This window comes from Aspergillus affinis, assembly GCF_023601865.1.
Source record: "Aspergillus affinis strain CMG 70 chromosome Unknown NODE_110_length_122448_cov_86_396891, whole genome shotgun sequence".
NCBI classification, from domain to species: domain Eukaryota; kingdom Fungi; phylum Ascomycota; class Eurotiomycetes; order Eurotiales; family Aspergillaceae; genus Aspergillus; species Aspergillus affinis.
In genome coordinates this window covers 14688-29426 of record NW_026515891.1, presented here as the reverse complement: position 1 = coordinate 29426, position 14739 = coordinate 14688, and the positions used below count along the sequence as shown (strand labels likewise).

Here is a 14739-nt window from a genome sequence, read left to right as displayed (position 1 = left end):
TGCTCAGGTCGTGGAGACGTTCAAATCAGGAGATTCGGGCTTGACTTCTTTGCCCTCTAGTGTCCGCACAGACGTCCGACTACTACTAGCCTCCTACGTACCCATGGATGGGGACTCTGGTCGTCGGTGGATATGTCACTAACGAGTTACATAGCAGTAGTTCTACCTAACGCCTAGTGACTACGTACTCCTATGCATATTGCATGAAATGATCACGGTGATCGAGGCTCACCTACCCCGTAGGACCTAGGACCTACAGTCCTACACCGTAGGTCTTAGGTCTTACGGAGTAGTTCACAGGAATGGAAGGATGTCGACCGAGAACCGACCCCTGCTCGCCAATGGTGAATGGACACACGGAATTTCCCGTCTGTTGCTGATCGATCTCTCTTAATCTTGGTACACTAGAACCGAGAATGGGAAATGAGCTGAGGATAAAGAGCTGAGTTTGCTGTCTCCCCCCTGGTTGACGATGCCAAACCGGGAAAAGAAGGGCGAAAAAAGGAATAAGAAAAAGTAGAAGCAAAAGAGGAAGAAAGAGAGGGGGCAGGGGCTGACAGAGGGGGACAAAAAATGGAAGGAAGCGACCCTCTCTGGCTTCTCTTGAGGAATAAGAAGATAGTATGTATATACTACTGCAGACGAACGGATACCGATTCCTGCTGGAATTATTGCTCGACCGTGGAGCAGGAATGAATAATCACGACAGACGACAAACGAGCTGGCCAGACGCGATCCCACACGGGGGTGGGCAGGAATCGGCGATGGACGATGGGGCGACTTAGATTAAAGATAGGCAGCTAGCAACGATAGAATGGGATGGAGGGATAGAAATAGAACCGCGAGATCCATCATTGGATCGATCGATAAGTCGAGTGTCGAGCGTCGACAGTCGACACCGGTCTCTCCGTGTAGGGCCGAGTTTCGAACATCCTCATCCCTCTCGGACTCTCTCCACGGAGTAATGATGCTTGATGTCAAAGGATTTTGTTACTTTGTACTCTCCTGTAGGACTTGGGTCCGGGGCGATTCTCCGACCAGCGAGGGTGACATCTCTGGAACGCCGATCTCCACGTGCACCCATTGCTGTCTGTCTGTCTGTCTTTCATTCTTTTTTGTTTTCCCTGATTCGTGTTCTTGTTGTCTTTGTCTGGACGAGACCGAGGTAGAATGAAACACGCACAAATTTAAAAACAAGAAGCCAAAGTCAAAGCAGTGTGTCAGGCACCGGATCATCATTCGCTTAGAGAGGCGGACCCAGTCCAACGTTCACTCCCTCGGAGCGTGCATTAGACAATGTCATTACGGAGACGATGGGCGGGCTTTCCCTGCATGGCTGAAGTTTGTGGTCGGCGAGCGGATCCTGTTGGATTAGGGGCTGGGATTTTAGTGGGCATCGGAGGGGCCTGTCGCACGCTCTTTGGGTCGGACAGAGAACCACGGTACAGACTGCGCTCTACCGTCCGTCTGCGACGTTCCCAGGAGAATTGGGACCAATGAGGTGGATTCGGGGCCTGGGCGAGAAGGAAGCATAATGTTCCTGATCCGTTGGTTCTCTAATTTTGCGGTAGAGAGGGGAGTCTTCAGGATAGAGTTCCGTCGGCGGTTGAGGGTGGATGATGGACAGTAGATAGTCGGCACTCCAAGAGGACATTGCGATATGAAAGGACGATCCAGATGGGGGAAGCCAACACGAGACCGAGACCGAGGGCGAAACCAGACCTGGGTGCCTCGTGGACTGGGGCAGAAAGGCGTCAAATTACCGAAATGAGACATTTAGGGCTCCCCCTCCCGCTCGGGCCCGATCAGGTTAGCCTGTCCGGTGTCTGTACTGTACGGCTTACAGGGCTTTACGTAGTCTACCATACGAAGTACAAACAAAGGACAGATACCTTGTACAGTACCAATAGGTACCCTGGATGAGCACAGGGGTACCTGGTATAGCACCAACTCTCGCATTGACTACCAAGTACTACTGTACCTCCTACTGTACCTCCTCCTACTAAGGCAGGCACCTCGGTACACCGTAGGAGTTCGGTCCTTCTGTCTTGCTTCTGACCGCCTAAATTTCAGCCGCCCTCAGCCGCGGGTCGCTTTCCCGATCGTCATCGCTTTTCTCCTTCTTTTGCCCCCTTCTTCACAACTCTTGGTTACACCATCGTCTCAACCTTCAACCTGTTCCTTCGCCCTTTTCTTTCCCCCCTTTAGCGTGTTTCACCCACGCCCCCAATGTCTCCATAGTTCGGCCTCCTGACGATCCCGGGTTGTCTAGACTCTCGAATCCCAGTCTCTCAGTCTCCCACTCGGGACGGGGAACTGGGAACTGGGAAAAGGGTCAGACCGTCAGTGAGAATGACCGTATGACGGGCCTCAACTTCCTTTTTAACTCGGCCCATGACGGGGCTGGGTCCTGATGATCATGAAGGGTCTTTTGACTTGCTCTCGTTCTCTCGAGTCTGGTCCCATCTCATCTGGCAATCTCCGTCATTTGGGATCGCGATGAAGAGCAGATCCGGTTCGGCATCGTCGTTAAATTAAATCGATGCGCATCCTTCCTCCCTTTTAGTTAGCTCGTCTCGTCTAGCTAACTATAAGATGATGGTAATAATGACGATGGTGGCATTACTGCCCGGGCCTGTTGGCCCTGCTTTTCAAATTGCATATTCATTCACCATTGCTAAGTGTTTGTCGGCCTCCGATTTTTCTCCCAACGCCCATGTACATAATAACCTATGGTCAATACAACTCGAGAATAGAAGTGCCATGCGAAAGGAAGGAGAAAGAACAGAAAGTAAAGAAAAGGAATACATTGTACACGCAAAAGAAGGCAGAATTATAGAAGGCAACCAGTAGTATGAATCCAGATGCGAGGTTTAGGTTTACTCATCATCATCCTTCATTCATCGCCGTATCTTCATCGCCGGGTCCCTCACTGAATAGCCCGTCGTCATCATCGTCATCTCCAGCTCCTCCCGCTCCTTCGCCCTTCTTCTCCCCCCTGTCGGCTTCCTCTTCGTCCTCTTCGTCGTCGTCCGCGACTCGACGACTAGATTTATTCCGTCGTCGCTGGAAAACTTCGTCCTCGTCCTCGTCTGCTGCCGCAGCGCCAACTTCCTCATCATCGTCGGGGGCGGCAGCGCCGGCATCGTCGGAGTCGGAGTCCACCACCATCTCGCTGCTCTTATATTTGTTCGACTGCACTTTGCCGCCCGATCGGCGTTCCAGGCGTCGACGCTTTTTTGGCGCCGTCTCGCCCTCGCTGTCGGGTTCCGAGCTCTTGTCCCGACCAGGAGACCCTCTGTCGTTGATGAAATCGTCCTCGTTCCGCTGCTTCTTGCGCTTCGACGGCTTCTTCTTGCGCTTGACCTTGGCGCCGGTGTCCGATTCCGTGGTCAGGTCCGCCTCCTCACGGGCGCGCTCCTCATCCGCGCGCTGTTCCGCCAGCCGCTGCGCTTCTTCGACCATCCGCTGTCGTTCCTCGGCAACCCGCTGCTTGCGCTCTTGCTCCATTTCCTGCGCCTTGCGCACCTCCTCCTCGCGACGCCGGATCTCGGCCTCGCGCGCCTCGCGCGCCTGCTGCAGCTTGGCCGCGTTCTTCTCCTCGTAATCCTTCTGGCTCTGGAGTGCGCGCTCCAGCTGCTTGATGATGGTCTTGCCCATGTTCGCGCGCTGCTCCAGGGCCCCAGCCGGGTAGGGCGGATTCTTGGCCTGCGCGATGCGTCCAAACGTCTCCACTGCCTGGCGGAGGCCGTCTGCCGCGTCCTGCACATCCTGCACCGTCCGCTGCGTCTCTGGCAACCCGTACGTCAAAGACGCGATCTGATTCTGTACGAAGGCCATGTTGAACTCGAGGTGGATCTGGGCCGGCGCGACGGAGTGGGCGCGCTGCGCGTAGTCCAGGGCCGACTTCATCGCCGACAGGTTCATCTCCTGCTTACCCTTCAGTAGCCACACGCGACCCAGGCACGCCAGGATCTGCGCGTCGCGGGCACGGTCCTTGGATAGCGCCGCCTCGTAATGTTCAATCGAGCGCGTATATTGACGGAGCTCTGCGTAGACATGGCCCAGGTTCAGGTAGACGCTGGCATCCCGCAAGGTGTCCCGGATCCTCGAGAAGATGTGCACGGCGGTGCTGTGATCTTTCTTGTCGTCTACCAGGGCGATGGCAATGCCCTGGGCCGCGTAAGCGTTGCGCGGATCGAGCTGAAGAGCCTTGTCGAAGAACTCGACTGCCCGTTCGTACATCTTGCGGCGCTTTTCCTTCTCCGGTTCGGTTTCACGTCGCATGTCTCGTGCCGTGAGGAGATGGACGTTGCCCATCCCGGTCAACGAGTAGCGATCGTGCTTGTCGAAGTACTGAAGTGTATGCTTGTAGTGCCGCTGTTCCTGGTCTTCCGCCAGATTGGACGTCCGTTTCTTAGATTTGCTGAGATACCACCCGAACAGCGCTCGAACTTCCAGGTTGGTGGAGTCGGCCTCGTAAAGCTTGGCCATCTTCTTGGGTCCCTCGTCCGTGGGGCTCTGCCGCAACGCAATGTAGGTCAGTCTGGCGTTGGCCTCCGTGTAGTCCGAATGGCGCTCTAAGAGCCCGTCGTAGACCTTCTTGGCCTCCTCCGGCATATCGGAAACCTCGTAGCTTCGGCCAAGGTTGTAGCTGATGGTCGTGACGAGCGCGTCAATGCCAAGCTCACTTTCCTTCTCCTGCGATCGGACGCAGGCGTTCAAGGCCGCTTGGAACATGGTCCGCGACTGTTCCACCTTCTCCGCCTGATACAGGAAGCAGCCAATGTTGTTGAGCAGCTGCGGGGGCAGATTCACCCGAAGCGCGGCCTTGATTTGCTCCTCATCCTCGAGGCCTTCCGGCTGTAGTTCTTCGGGGACCTCCGCCAACTGTATTTCCTCCAGCCGAGACAGGCACTGCATGCTCTTCTCGGGCGCGGTCTGTTCATAAAGTCGGGCAAGGTACACCAATACTGACTCGTCGGGCGTGAGCTTCTTGCTCTCATCTTTCCACAGGGCACGGACGGATTCCAAGAGGCCGGTGGCTTTCTTCGCTTCCGCCGACTTGTCTTCCTTGCTACCGCTGCTCTGCGCGGCGAAGACCTCCTCGGCAAGGAGTGCTCCAAGCAGCACCATACACTCAGGATTCTTGGTCTGCTGGATGATCTTCTCCAGGCGGAATTTCGCTCCATCAAGATCCTTGTTCGACACTTGCATTTGCACCGCGCCAAACTTGGCGGGCAGATAGCCCTTGTCACCACCGCCGCGCGCTTGGTCGGAGCGGTTGTAATACTCTGCAGCACGAGCAAGATCGCCCTCGTAATGGGCTTTGCGACCCAGCAGGTACCACCCGTCGCTAGCGATCTGCATCACGTCCGTGTGCTCGATGGCTTTGCGTGCCAGGGTGTCGACGGTGGAGTAGGACTTCCGCAGAAGGAAATAGCCACCAAACAGGGAACAGGTCATTGGGTATTCTTTATCCAGTTTGAACGCCTTCTGCGTGTATTGGGTCATGGCTACCTTGTACAAAGAGCCGAAGACCGGGTCGGTCGTAGCGTGTCGCGAACTATCGTAAAGGTAGTATACGGCAAGTAGAATGTTGGCAACCTTGGAATCGGGGTTCTAGATCACCGGAGCCAGTATCAGTATCAATCGAAAGTCAGGTGGAGGACTGGGGTCTGGGCCCGCTCAGCGGGTGAACTCACCAGTGCCAATGCTCGGTCCCAGGCAACCTTCGCCTGGTCTTTGAAGCCCAACTGCCACAGGCAGCTTCCAATTCCAATGCGGGGGTCCGGGTCAGTTAGCCCGGGCATTTTCATCAGCACCTTCTGGTAGCCTTCCAATGCGTCGGCATATCTGCCCAGCATATACTGGGTTCTCGCACGACCCAGGATTGCCATGACGTTCCGGCCGCCGAAGGCCTTGGACGATTCATCGAAGCATTTGAGCGCCTGTCGCAGGGACTCCACTCTTTCCGAGGTGTCGACGGTGCCAGGGCGAATGGGTCTCGGAGGGTGCAAAGAGGAGCGCAAGAGGGACAGAACACCCCGAGCAAGGAACAGCGGCGGGAAAGCCGGGTTCAGCCGAGAGGCCTCGTTCAGCGTCGACGTCGCGAGTTGGAGATAGTAGTCTTTCGTCTTGGCCTCGGTGTACAGTTCGCCTTCGGAGGCGACCCGGGGAGCTTGACGACTCTTCAACATCAACAGCCAGCATACCCAGCCCAGGAGGCCTAGCTTCTCCTTGGTCGCTCCATGGGCGACCGAGGCCAATCCCTTATTGAGGATGTCGATGGCATGGTCGATTTGTTTCTGTTTGGCATACGCGAGCGCGATGATCACCCAGAAATTCTTCGCGGCCCTCTCGTTCTCCAGGAGTGTACATAGTTCCGTAGGGTCATCCGGAAGCCCTTCCAAGCTCACTTCCACCTCACTGTCGAGGGTCGACGCGGGAATGTCGATGGCGGACGGGATGTCAGAGAAACGCAGGTTAGCCAACGAGTTGGCCGCGAGGGAATCGCCGCCATTCACGCCGTTGGAATAACCATTCTGCAAGGACGCCATAGTGGGCGAATGCGGGAAGATAGATCGGGGAGGAGGGGAGAGTCCCCTTTAGAAGGTCGATGTTGGGGAGAGATAGCAACGGAAGCACGGAAGATGCGAATGAGGTCGGGGAAAACAGGATCGGGAGTAAATCTCAGCTCATCATCATATCACAACACGGAGGGAAATGGGATCAAAGGCCCATGAAAAAAAGAGAGCCTCCGGTCTTGTTGCGAGATTGAAGCCAAAGACAAGCTCTGGAGTTGCGACAATACAAAGTCTGCTTGTCCGTCTGTCATCGGTGAAGTTTGGCGCCTGAGGCCGGTAGCTCGGTAGATGAGGCTGGGGAGACTGCACCGCCACATGTGGCTGGTGTCCTTCCAATGCCCTAACCCAGTTATAGGCTATAGCGATGGAAATGGGCGATTTGGGGGAAATCAATCTAAATTGGTGTAGAGACATCGATCACACGCGCTTTACGTGGTTGAACAGAATAGCAGCGGCCATTGTCCAAAATTTATCCCAACAATACCCGGGACATGCGTGTTGTACAGTGCTTGGAACACCGTGATTCTCAAAGAACTTCTAAGATAGTTGTTACTATAATAATATGCTAGGTTATTTCCCTCGCATGTCCATGACCAAATCATTATCGTATAAGTAAGTGAATCAACGTAAGCGGTCTCGTCTCCAGATATTCACCAATGTCGCTCAATTACTGCCGTACCCCAAGCCCCAGAACTGCAGCCTGCACAGGAGTGCAACGCCGGCCAGCACCCCAAATATCCGCCCGATTTCATGCCAATGGCCGAGGCGCACATGCGCCTCCGCGTAACCGGCAGAAGCGGCCGTCTGTTGCGCCGGAGATACCGCGCTGGCGTCGATTGTCCCGGCTAGCTCGGAGGGGAACCGCCCCGTTTCGAAGAATTCGTCCATCAATTGATCCTTCTCGGTCCATCGAGCTCTTAGCCAGTCATCGAATTCTTGTTGGTCATCGAGAGGGATGTCGGACACGGCAAACCGTCTCCAGTGCATGTTGACAGAGGTCGGAGGCCTTCCCTGCAGATAGGTTGATCGTAGCGTGAAGTACTTATCGGGATAGCTGCCCTTTCTGTTGAACACCAGGGGGAAAGCGGTAAGCGACGAACTGCCTAGGAACATAAGAATGTGGCAAGATTGTAACTTACGGAGGTCCCTCGTAGGCAACAGTGCAGTCATATACCCAATCAACCGTCCCTCTGAGCTGTTGCAGGCAGAAGAAAAGCCCTGTCGACCGTGGGAGAAGCACGTGGCTCAAGGGCGAAAGTCCTTGCTTCTGGCCGTAAGCATCACTGCGACGTTTGGTGTTGATCGACAGGTTGGTCCCTTCGGGGAAGATCAGGAGCCACATAGGGTCATAATCGGGGGAGTCAGATTGGGAGCCCGTATGCCGGGTCTTGAGCTTCTCCAGGCGATGTTGCAGCCTCGGCTTGTCGGAGAGCCATTTGCGCGCCATGAAAATAAATCCGTAGAACATCATGCCCTGCCCGACAATGGGAATGTATTTCAAAGACTCTTTGAGGATAATAAAGATGCGGCCGTGCATCGTGTTCGTATAAGCCACCCACCACAGATAAACCCAGTCGGTATAGACTTGGTGGTTGGCAATCATTACCAGACGCTCCGGGAATTGCGTCTTCAACCGACCGTTTCTGGTCAGATGGATCTGACCGCGCACGCTCTGGTCTCCGCTGACTCGAACGTAAGTCGGACAGCCCCATTGGGTGAGGGCGGTGATCACCAAGCCGAACGATTGCTTGGTAAAGGCCATGTAGCCGTAATAATAGTCTTTATTGATAAGATAGAGCGGCGATCCAACGATCTGGGTCACTACAATCACGACGCAACAACAGTCAAACCACGTTGCCAACAGCAAAGACCGCAGAAGTTGCATTGGAATGCCATGTTTCAGGCGTGGCTCCGTATCGTGGCCATCAGTAGGCGCAGGCTGATCAAGAGAGGGCTCCTGCTTTCTCCGACGAAGTTCCGGCTCATCCATTGTGGCCAAGCGAGCGGTCGACTTGACGAGTGTCGTTCTTCTCTAGGCCTGCGTATCAAGCGGTGGCAGTTCAGGATGGCGGAGATGCAGCTGGTTCAATGCGTTCTATCTGGGGGATAGGAATATCTAATTACGTGAGAGCTGGAAAATAGTTAATTTATGTTAGTGACAAAGGTACTTGGTAGCACCCGATAACTTGCCATGGGGCAGAAGAGGTTTGGTCCAGACCTTCACAAGAATGCAGCAGCGCTGGGGGGTGATCTCTATTAGACGTCGGGAACGGGGATGTTCAGGAGACCGGGGGTCGATCTTAAGGAACCAGAGGTATAAGGTTGAACACGAACCAGGTCACCGCAGGAGGTGGAAATGGACTCATGCCTGACCCAAGGCGCTCGCATGACGTCCTGCCGCTTTTCTCATACGTCAGTCGGCCAAGGCGGTGAGCCTCTTGGTGTCGATCATCTGCGAACTTGCTTTGCTTAATCTACAGTACGACATTTACAGCTGATGTCAAGCTTGAATCTCTTCTCCTAGGGCAGTGAATGCCATTCGATCATCCAGCAATAATCATTCCCTTTCGACCTCTTCGCCCTCGCTCAAGATGCGATCCGCGCATGTTCGAGCGCATCCAATCCGATTTGGATGGCCGATCCCCCGACGGAGCCCGTGGTTGCGAACCTTCACAACGTCTCCGCATCGATATGAGATAAGGGACATTGAATCTCTTTCTCAGCGAGTGATACCCAAATACCAAGGTGTGCGTCGTCGTGGCACTGCCCGCCTCCGCCTGATGGGATCTCACTGACCCCCGCTATCCCATCTCAGAATCTCAAGAGGGAGATCTCCTCTCGCTTCATTGGTCAACACCACCTCGGAACATTTTCGTGGTTAAGAAGGACCGCGCACCGGCGGTAACCGAATCGCTAATCGAATTTGTCAGGTACGAGAGAGGGGGAGGGACAGGCGTTGCGAGATCCGCGGGGGCATCTTTCGCTGACCGTTTTGCGCTTGCGCAGCCATGTGACATCCAGCTATCCGTCAACTGCCGTCATTCTCGAACCAAAGACGGCCGAGGAAGTCCACACGTCACTCCCATGTCCCGTCTACACGGCGCAGTCGGACAAACTACCACCCTCGCTACACAAGAAAGTGGACCTTACGGTTACGCTGGGCGGAGATGGTACGATATTGCATGCCTCGTCGCTGTTTGCCACGTGCCACAACGTGCCGCCCGTACTATCCTTTAGTATGGGGACGTTGGGCTTTTTAAGTGAATGGAAGTTTGTTGAGCATAAGCGCGCCTTTCGCGAAGTCTACATGTCGGGAGCGGGCGTTGGAGATCGAGCGCCCATCCTGGAAGACCGAGACATGACCCCGGCGGCAGTATCGGGGCAAGGCCCGACAGGGTGGTCCTCCGTGCGCGGCAAATCGATGGGCGCAAGCCGTGGTGCTCGCATCCTGATGCGCAATCGGTTGAAAGTGGGTTTGTTCACGGCCGACGGCGCGCCCGTTCAACGCGACGAGGACTCGGTCCCTATGCAGGGCACCTTGGGTAGGGACGGCGTGTACGTGATGAACGAGGTCCTGTTCCATCGCGGAAAGGAGCCGCATCTCGCCGTGGTGGACGTGTACGTCGGCGGGCGCTTTCTCACCGAGGCAGTCGCGGACGGAATCATCATTTCGACGCCCACCGGCAGTACGGCCTACAGCCTGAGTAGCGGCGGCAGCATCGTGCACCCTCTCGTGCCATCGATTCTCTTGACGCCGATCTGCGCGCGGAGCCTCAGTTTCCGACCGTTAGTATTACCATCCAGCACGCCGATCACGCTGCGACTGAGCGAGAAAAACCGGGGGCGCGAGTTAGAGGTGAGCATCGACGGGGTGAACATGGGCCAGGGTATGGCCTTCGGAATGGAAGCTCGGGTCTGGAACGAGGAGATGCGACATGGGAAGAATGAATGGCAGGGTGGCGTGCCTTGCGTGATGCGCAGGATCGTCGGCAGCGAGGCGCATGATGGATGGGTGGGCGGACTGAACGGACTGTTGAAGTTCAATCATCCATTTGGCGAGGAGACATGAACACCTGCCAGTCTGGATCTCTGTATATATATAAATATCTAAGATAATCTCTGTAATCTAGCAAGAATGTGGTGGCAGCATGGCCATCTGCCACATGGCATTCCCACAATGCCGTCACGAAGAACCTCAAAAAAGGACGGGTCGATCCCGAAGATCGTGAAGGGATTATTCGGTGGATCGGAGGTACGAAGGGGGAGAACCTGCGAAGAACAGAAGAAGAGTGTCTCAAATCTCAAATATCAATCAATCAATCATCTATCAATCTGAGCCTGGCTGACCAACTTCTTTCGGCCCCGAGTGGAGTCCTGCTTGGCCCTTAGTGAGTCCGCTCTCTCCATCGGGGACCAGGGTCTTTTCTTAAGGGGGAGAGGAAAGAAGTAAAGAAGTATTCAGTAACTAGAGCGCAGAGAAAGTGCTAGCAGACATACGGAGTAGTCAAATCAGATTGGGACGAGAATTGCATTGCCTCTCGTCGGTCGGGAGTAAAAAAGAGAGAAGAAAGGAAGAGTTGAAAGTTGCCCCTGGTTGGAGACTGGGAATTTAGTGAAACTTCATTTACTTTTTGCTTCTCCCTTCCCTTTTCCTTCCCCCCCTCTTCTTCTTCTTCTCGTTCCCTCTCTCTCTCCCTCTTTTCTCTTTCTCTCCCTCTTTCCCCTGTTCTCTCGTGTCGCATCTTCTCTTCATCTTCATCCTCATCCTCAAATCCCCCGCTATCTCTATCTCCCCTCCATTCTCGTCCTGGTCGGCCACCTTTTGCTTATCCACTTCCCCCACCTCCGTCGAGGCGTGCAGCCCACGCTCCGAGAGCGAGGGTTCGCTCTCCCATTTGACTAGTCTCTGGTAATGCCATTCCCCAATGTTCATGCAGGAAATTGAAATCAATTTGCAACCGAAATCACATTAATTGATTTCGTCCCCCCTGTATCCGGATTTCTTGAAACGTCTCTGGCCCCCTCTCTGCCGGGATTCTGGTCATCTAAGAATATCACAAGGCTGACTGCTCACCCCCCTATTGCAGCTGTGAATTGTTTCGAAGCCAAGGGATCTCACCGATTCCTATCTCGCGAGGCCCGTTGCGTCTCGCTTCTTCTCCTGGCCAATGGCTTCCCATGGCAAGTAAGTAACAGTCTGCCTGATCCTACTCTTCTCCTCTCCTTCTTTCTTTCTTCCTACCTCTGTCTGTTTCCTCGTTATCTTCGCTTTCGTCTCTCGTTTCTGTCCCACCCCGTTCGCGGTCGACCATCGACGAGAAATCCATCGGAACGTCGCGTGTTGACTCGGTCGTAGCATGTATTCTCCTGACCAGTTCATGAACCCCGGACCGGCTCCCCGCCCGCCCGCCGACCGTCCGAAGTTGAATCTCCCGGCTCAGTCGACGGCCGCCTCGTTCGGCCAGATGAGTCTGAACTCCCCGAGCACCCCCGGTTCCGCCAACCTGTCTCTCTTCCCAAATACCAGCTCGCCCGCGCTCTCGCACACCAAGACCAATCAGTCGCTGCAGGGCGGGGTCTCCGTCGTCAAAGAGGGCTATGTTCGCTCCAAAGAGGACAAGTTCCTGGCCACCTGGAACCAGCGCTACCTGATTCTGAGGGAGTTTCGCCTGGACTTTTTGAAGAATGAGACCGGCAAAGTCGTCCTGTCCATCCCGCTCACCACCGTCACCGGCGTCTCGCGCTCGGAAGACACCCGCATGGCCTTCGAGATTGTTCGCCTGGCTAATCCCAAGGATGCTACCTCCAAATCCGCTTTGATCACTCGCGACGTGCCCACCAAGAGTATCACCTGCGAGGTGAAGAGTGACGACGAGATCTACGACTGGATCGATAAGATCTACGAGCGCTGCCCCGGCATGGGAGGCGTCAGCAACCCGACCAATTTCAGCCACCGCGTTCATGTGGGCTTTGATCCCCAGACGGGCGCTTTCGTGGGCTTGCCGCCGGAGTGGGAGAAACTCCTGACGGCATCGGCCATCACCAAGGAGGATTACAAGAAGAATCCGCAAGCCGTCATCGAGGTGCTGGAGTTCTACTCCGACATCAAAATGCGCGAGCAAGACCCTCAGTATTACGGGGGCATGGTTTCTTCGTCGCCCTCGAACCAGTCGAAACCTTACAGCAACAGTTCCGTGGGCAGCTCCATTGCGCCCCCGCGACCACCTCCGCCCGCGCCCTCGCAGCGGCTGGACAGTGGACCCTCGAGTCGCGCTTCTCCCCTCGGGTCCCATGGCAAGCCCGAGTCGGACCGGGCGCTGGAGCAGCAGCAACAGCTAGAGAGAATGAAGGAGATGGCAGATCAGGAGCGCCGCCGCGTGGAGGACGATGCTCGACGGGCTCGCGCACGCGAAGACGAGCAAAACCGACTCGACCAGGAGGCATATAATGCCTCTCTCCCCAAGACCCGTGTTCCGATGGCCAAGCAGGAGCTGGGCGGTTATGGTGGCTCCGAGCAGTCGGTGAATGATCGTTATAAGCCCAGCCGTCCAGCCCCGCAGGCTCCTGGTTCGACCCGGCCGCAAGATCCTGCTCGCCAGCTGACGGCCCAACGTCCCGCACCGCCCCCTCCGACTGCTTCGGGCCAGGGTCATCGACCTGGGGACTACGGAGCCCGGGCCCCCGGCTCTCGATCGGACGAGAGCTCTCCCAGCTCGCGATACCCTGCGCATGATCCGCGGTCTCAGAACCCGGCGGCGCGCGCTCCGGCTCAGGGCCCGCCTCCCACGAAACTGCCGGCCCCTGTGCAGCCCGTGAAGCCTCTGAATATCGCTAACAAGCAGGCGACCAATAAAACAGCCGTGCCCGATGGCGTTCGTCAGGCCGAGGCGGCCTTGACTAAGAAGCCGGAGCCTCGGAAGGAAGTCCGCATGTCGAACATGAGCGAAAATGAGGTGATGGATCGACTTCGCTCGGTGGTGTCCAAGGACAACCCCAACGAGTCCTACAGCAAGCAGCGTAAGATCGGTCAGGGTGCCTCGGGCTCCGTGTACGTTGCGCGGGTCAAGGAGCATGCCGCCTCCCCCGTGGCACGCGAGATGTATCGGCAGTACGGACCCCGGTGTCAAGTGGCTATTAAGCAGATGGATCTGCGCAGTCAACCTCGCAAGGAGTTGATCGTCAACGAGATTATCGTCATGAAGGACAGCCAGCATGCGAATATTGTCAATTTCCTGGATTCCTTTTTGCAGGAGCAGAGCAATGAACTCTGGGTTGTCATGGAATTCATGGAGGGTGGTGCTTTGACGGATGTCATTGACAACAACCCGGTGATTCAGGAAGACCAGATTGCCACGATATGTGCAGAGGTATGTCTCTTCAGCACCCGAATACCCTGATGGAGGACAGAAAAGGGAAGAGGTAAAAAAAGTGCTTGAAGGAAAGCTAACGAACTCGCAATAGACCTGCCAGGGATTGGCTCACCTGCATAGCCAGAACATTATTCATCGTGACATCAAGAGTGACAACGTCCTCTTAGACCGCGCCGGCCATGTGAAGATCAGTAAGCGACTACCTGTCCATCCCCTCTGCCTATATAATACATGATGCTAATCACGACCTTTCTTCCGCAGCCGATTTTGGTTTCTGTGCCAAGCTTACCGAGTCGAAGAGCAAGCGAGCCACGATGGTTGGTACTCCGTACTGGATGGCCCCTGAAGTGGTCAAGCAGAAGGAATACGGACCCAAGGTCGACTGCTGGTCTTTGGGAATCATGGCCATCGAAATGATCGAATCAGAGCCGCCATACCTGAACGAAGAACCGCTGAAAGCCTTGTACCTCATCGCGACCAACGGTACCCCTCGCTTGAAGAAGCCCGAAAAGTTGAGCAAGGAGCTCAAATCCTTCCTGAGTGTCTGTCTCTGTGTTGATGTCCGCAGCCGTGCGACGGCCGACGAATTATTGGCCCATGAGTTCTTGAAGTCGGGTTGCAGCCTTGCTAGCCTGGCCGAATTGCTCCGCTGGAAGAAGAACAGTCAGTAAACGGGCGGCCTCCAGGTATTCGAGCCGACCCTCTCTTCTTAATCGATATTTATCTCCCTTCCCTATCACGATCTAGCACCAATCTTGTCTCACGCACATATGGGTCTCATA

The 14739-nt window shown here is 55.4% G+C and overlaps 4 protein-coding genes across 4 annotated transcripts; 2 read left to right on the top strand and 2 right to left on the bottom strand.

Moving 5' to 3' along the window:
* Positions 1–2889: 2889 nt before the first annotated feature.
* Positions 2890–6560, bottom strand: KD926_000563 (putative RNA polymerase II transcription elongation factor (Ctr9); the record flags this gene model as incomplete). The annotated part of the gene is made up of 2 exons (XM_053104358.1): positions 2890–5622; positions 5706–6560. 2 exons carry the CDS (start codon positions 6558–6560, stop codon positions 2890–2892), a joined length of 3588 nt encoding a protein of 1195 aa, XP_052952337.1.
* A 690-nt stretch (positions 6561–7250) lies between these two features.
* KD926_000562 (lysophospholipid acyltransferase family protein) lies at positions 7251–8577 on the bottom strand (the record flags this gene model as incomplete). Its single annotated transcript, XM_053104356.1, has 2 exons — positions 7251–7650; positions 7727–8577. The coding sequence occupies 2 exons, from the start codon at positions 8575–8577 to the stop codon at positions 7251–7253; spliced, it is 1251 nt and encodes a 416-aa protein (XP_052952336.1).
* Positions 8578–9178: 601 nt separating this feature from the next.
* KD926_000561 (NADH kinase POS5) lies at positions 9179–10656 on the top strand (the record flags this gene model as incomplete). Its single annotated transcript, XM_053104355.1, has 3 exons — positions 9179–9332; positions 9403–9517; positions 9594–10656. The coding sequence occupies 3 exons, from the start codon at positions 9179–9181 to the stop codon at positions 10654–10656; spliced, it is 1332 nt and encodes a 443-aa protein (XP_052952335.1).
* A 1288-nt stretch (positions 10657–11944) lies between these two features.
* Positions 11945–14628, top strand: KD926_000560 (serine/threonine protein kinase CLA4; the record flags this gene model as incomplete). The annotated part of the gene is made up of 3 exons (XM_053104354.1): positions 11945–13954; positions 14049–14148; positions 14219–14628. 3 exons carry the CDS (start codon positions 11945–11947, stop codon positions 14626–14628), a joined length of 2520 nt encoding a protein of 839 aa, XP_052952334.1.
* Between the last annotated feature and the right edge of the window lie 111 nt (positions 14629–14739).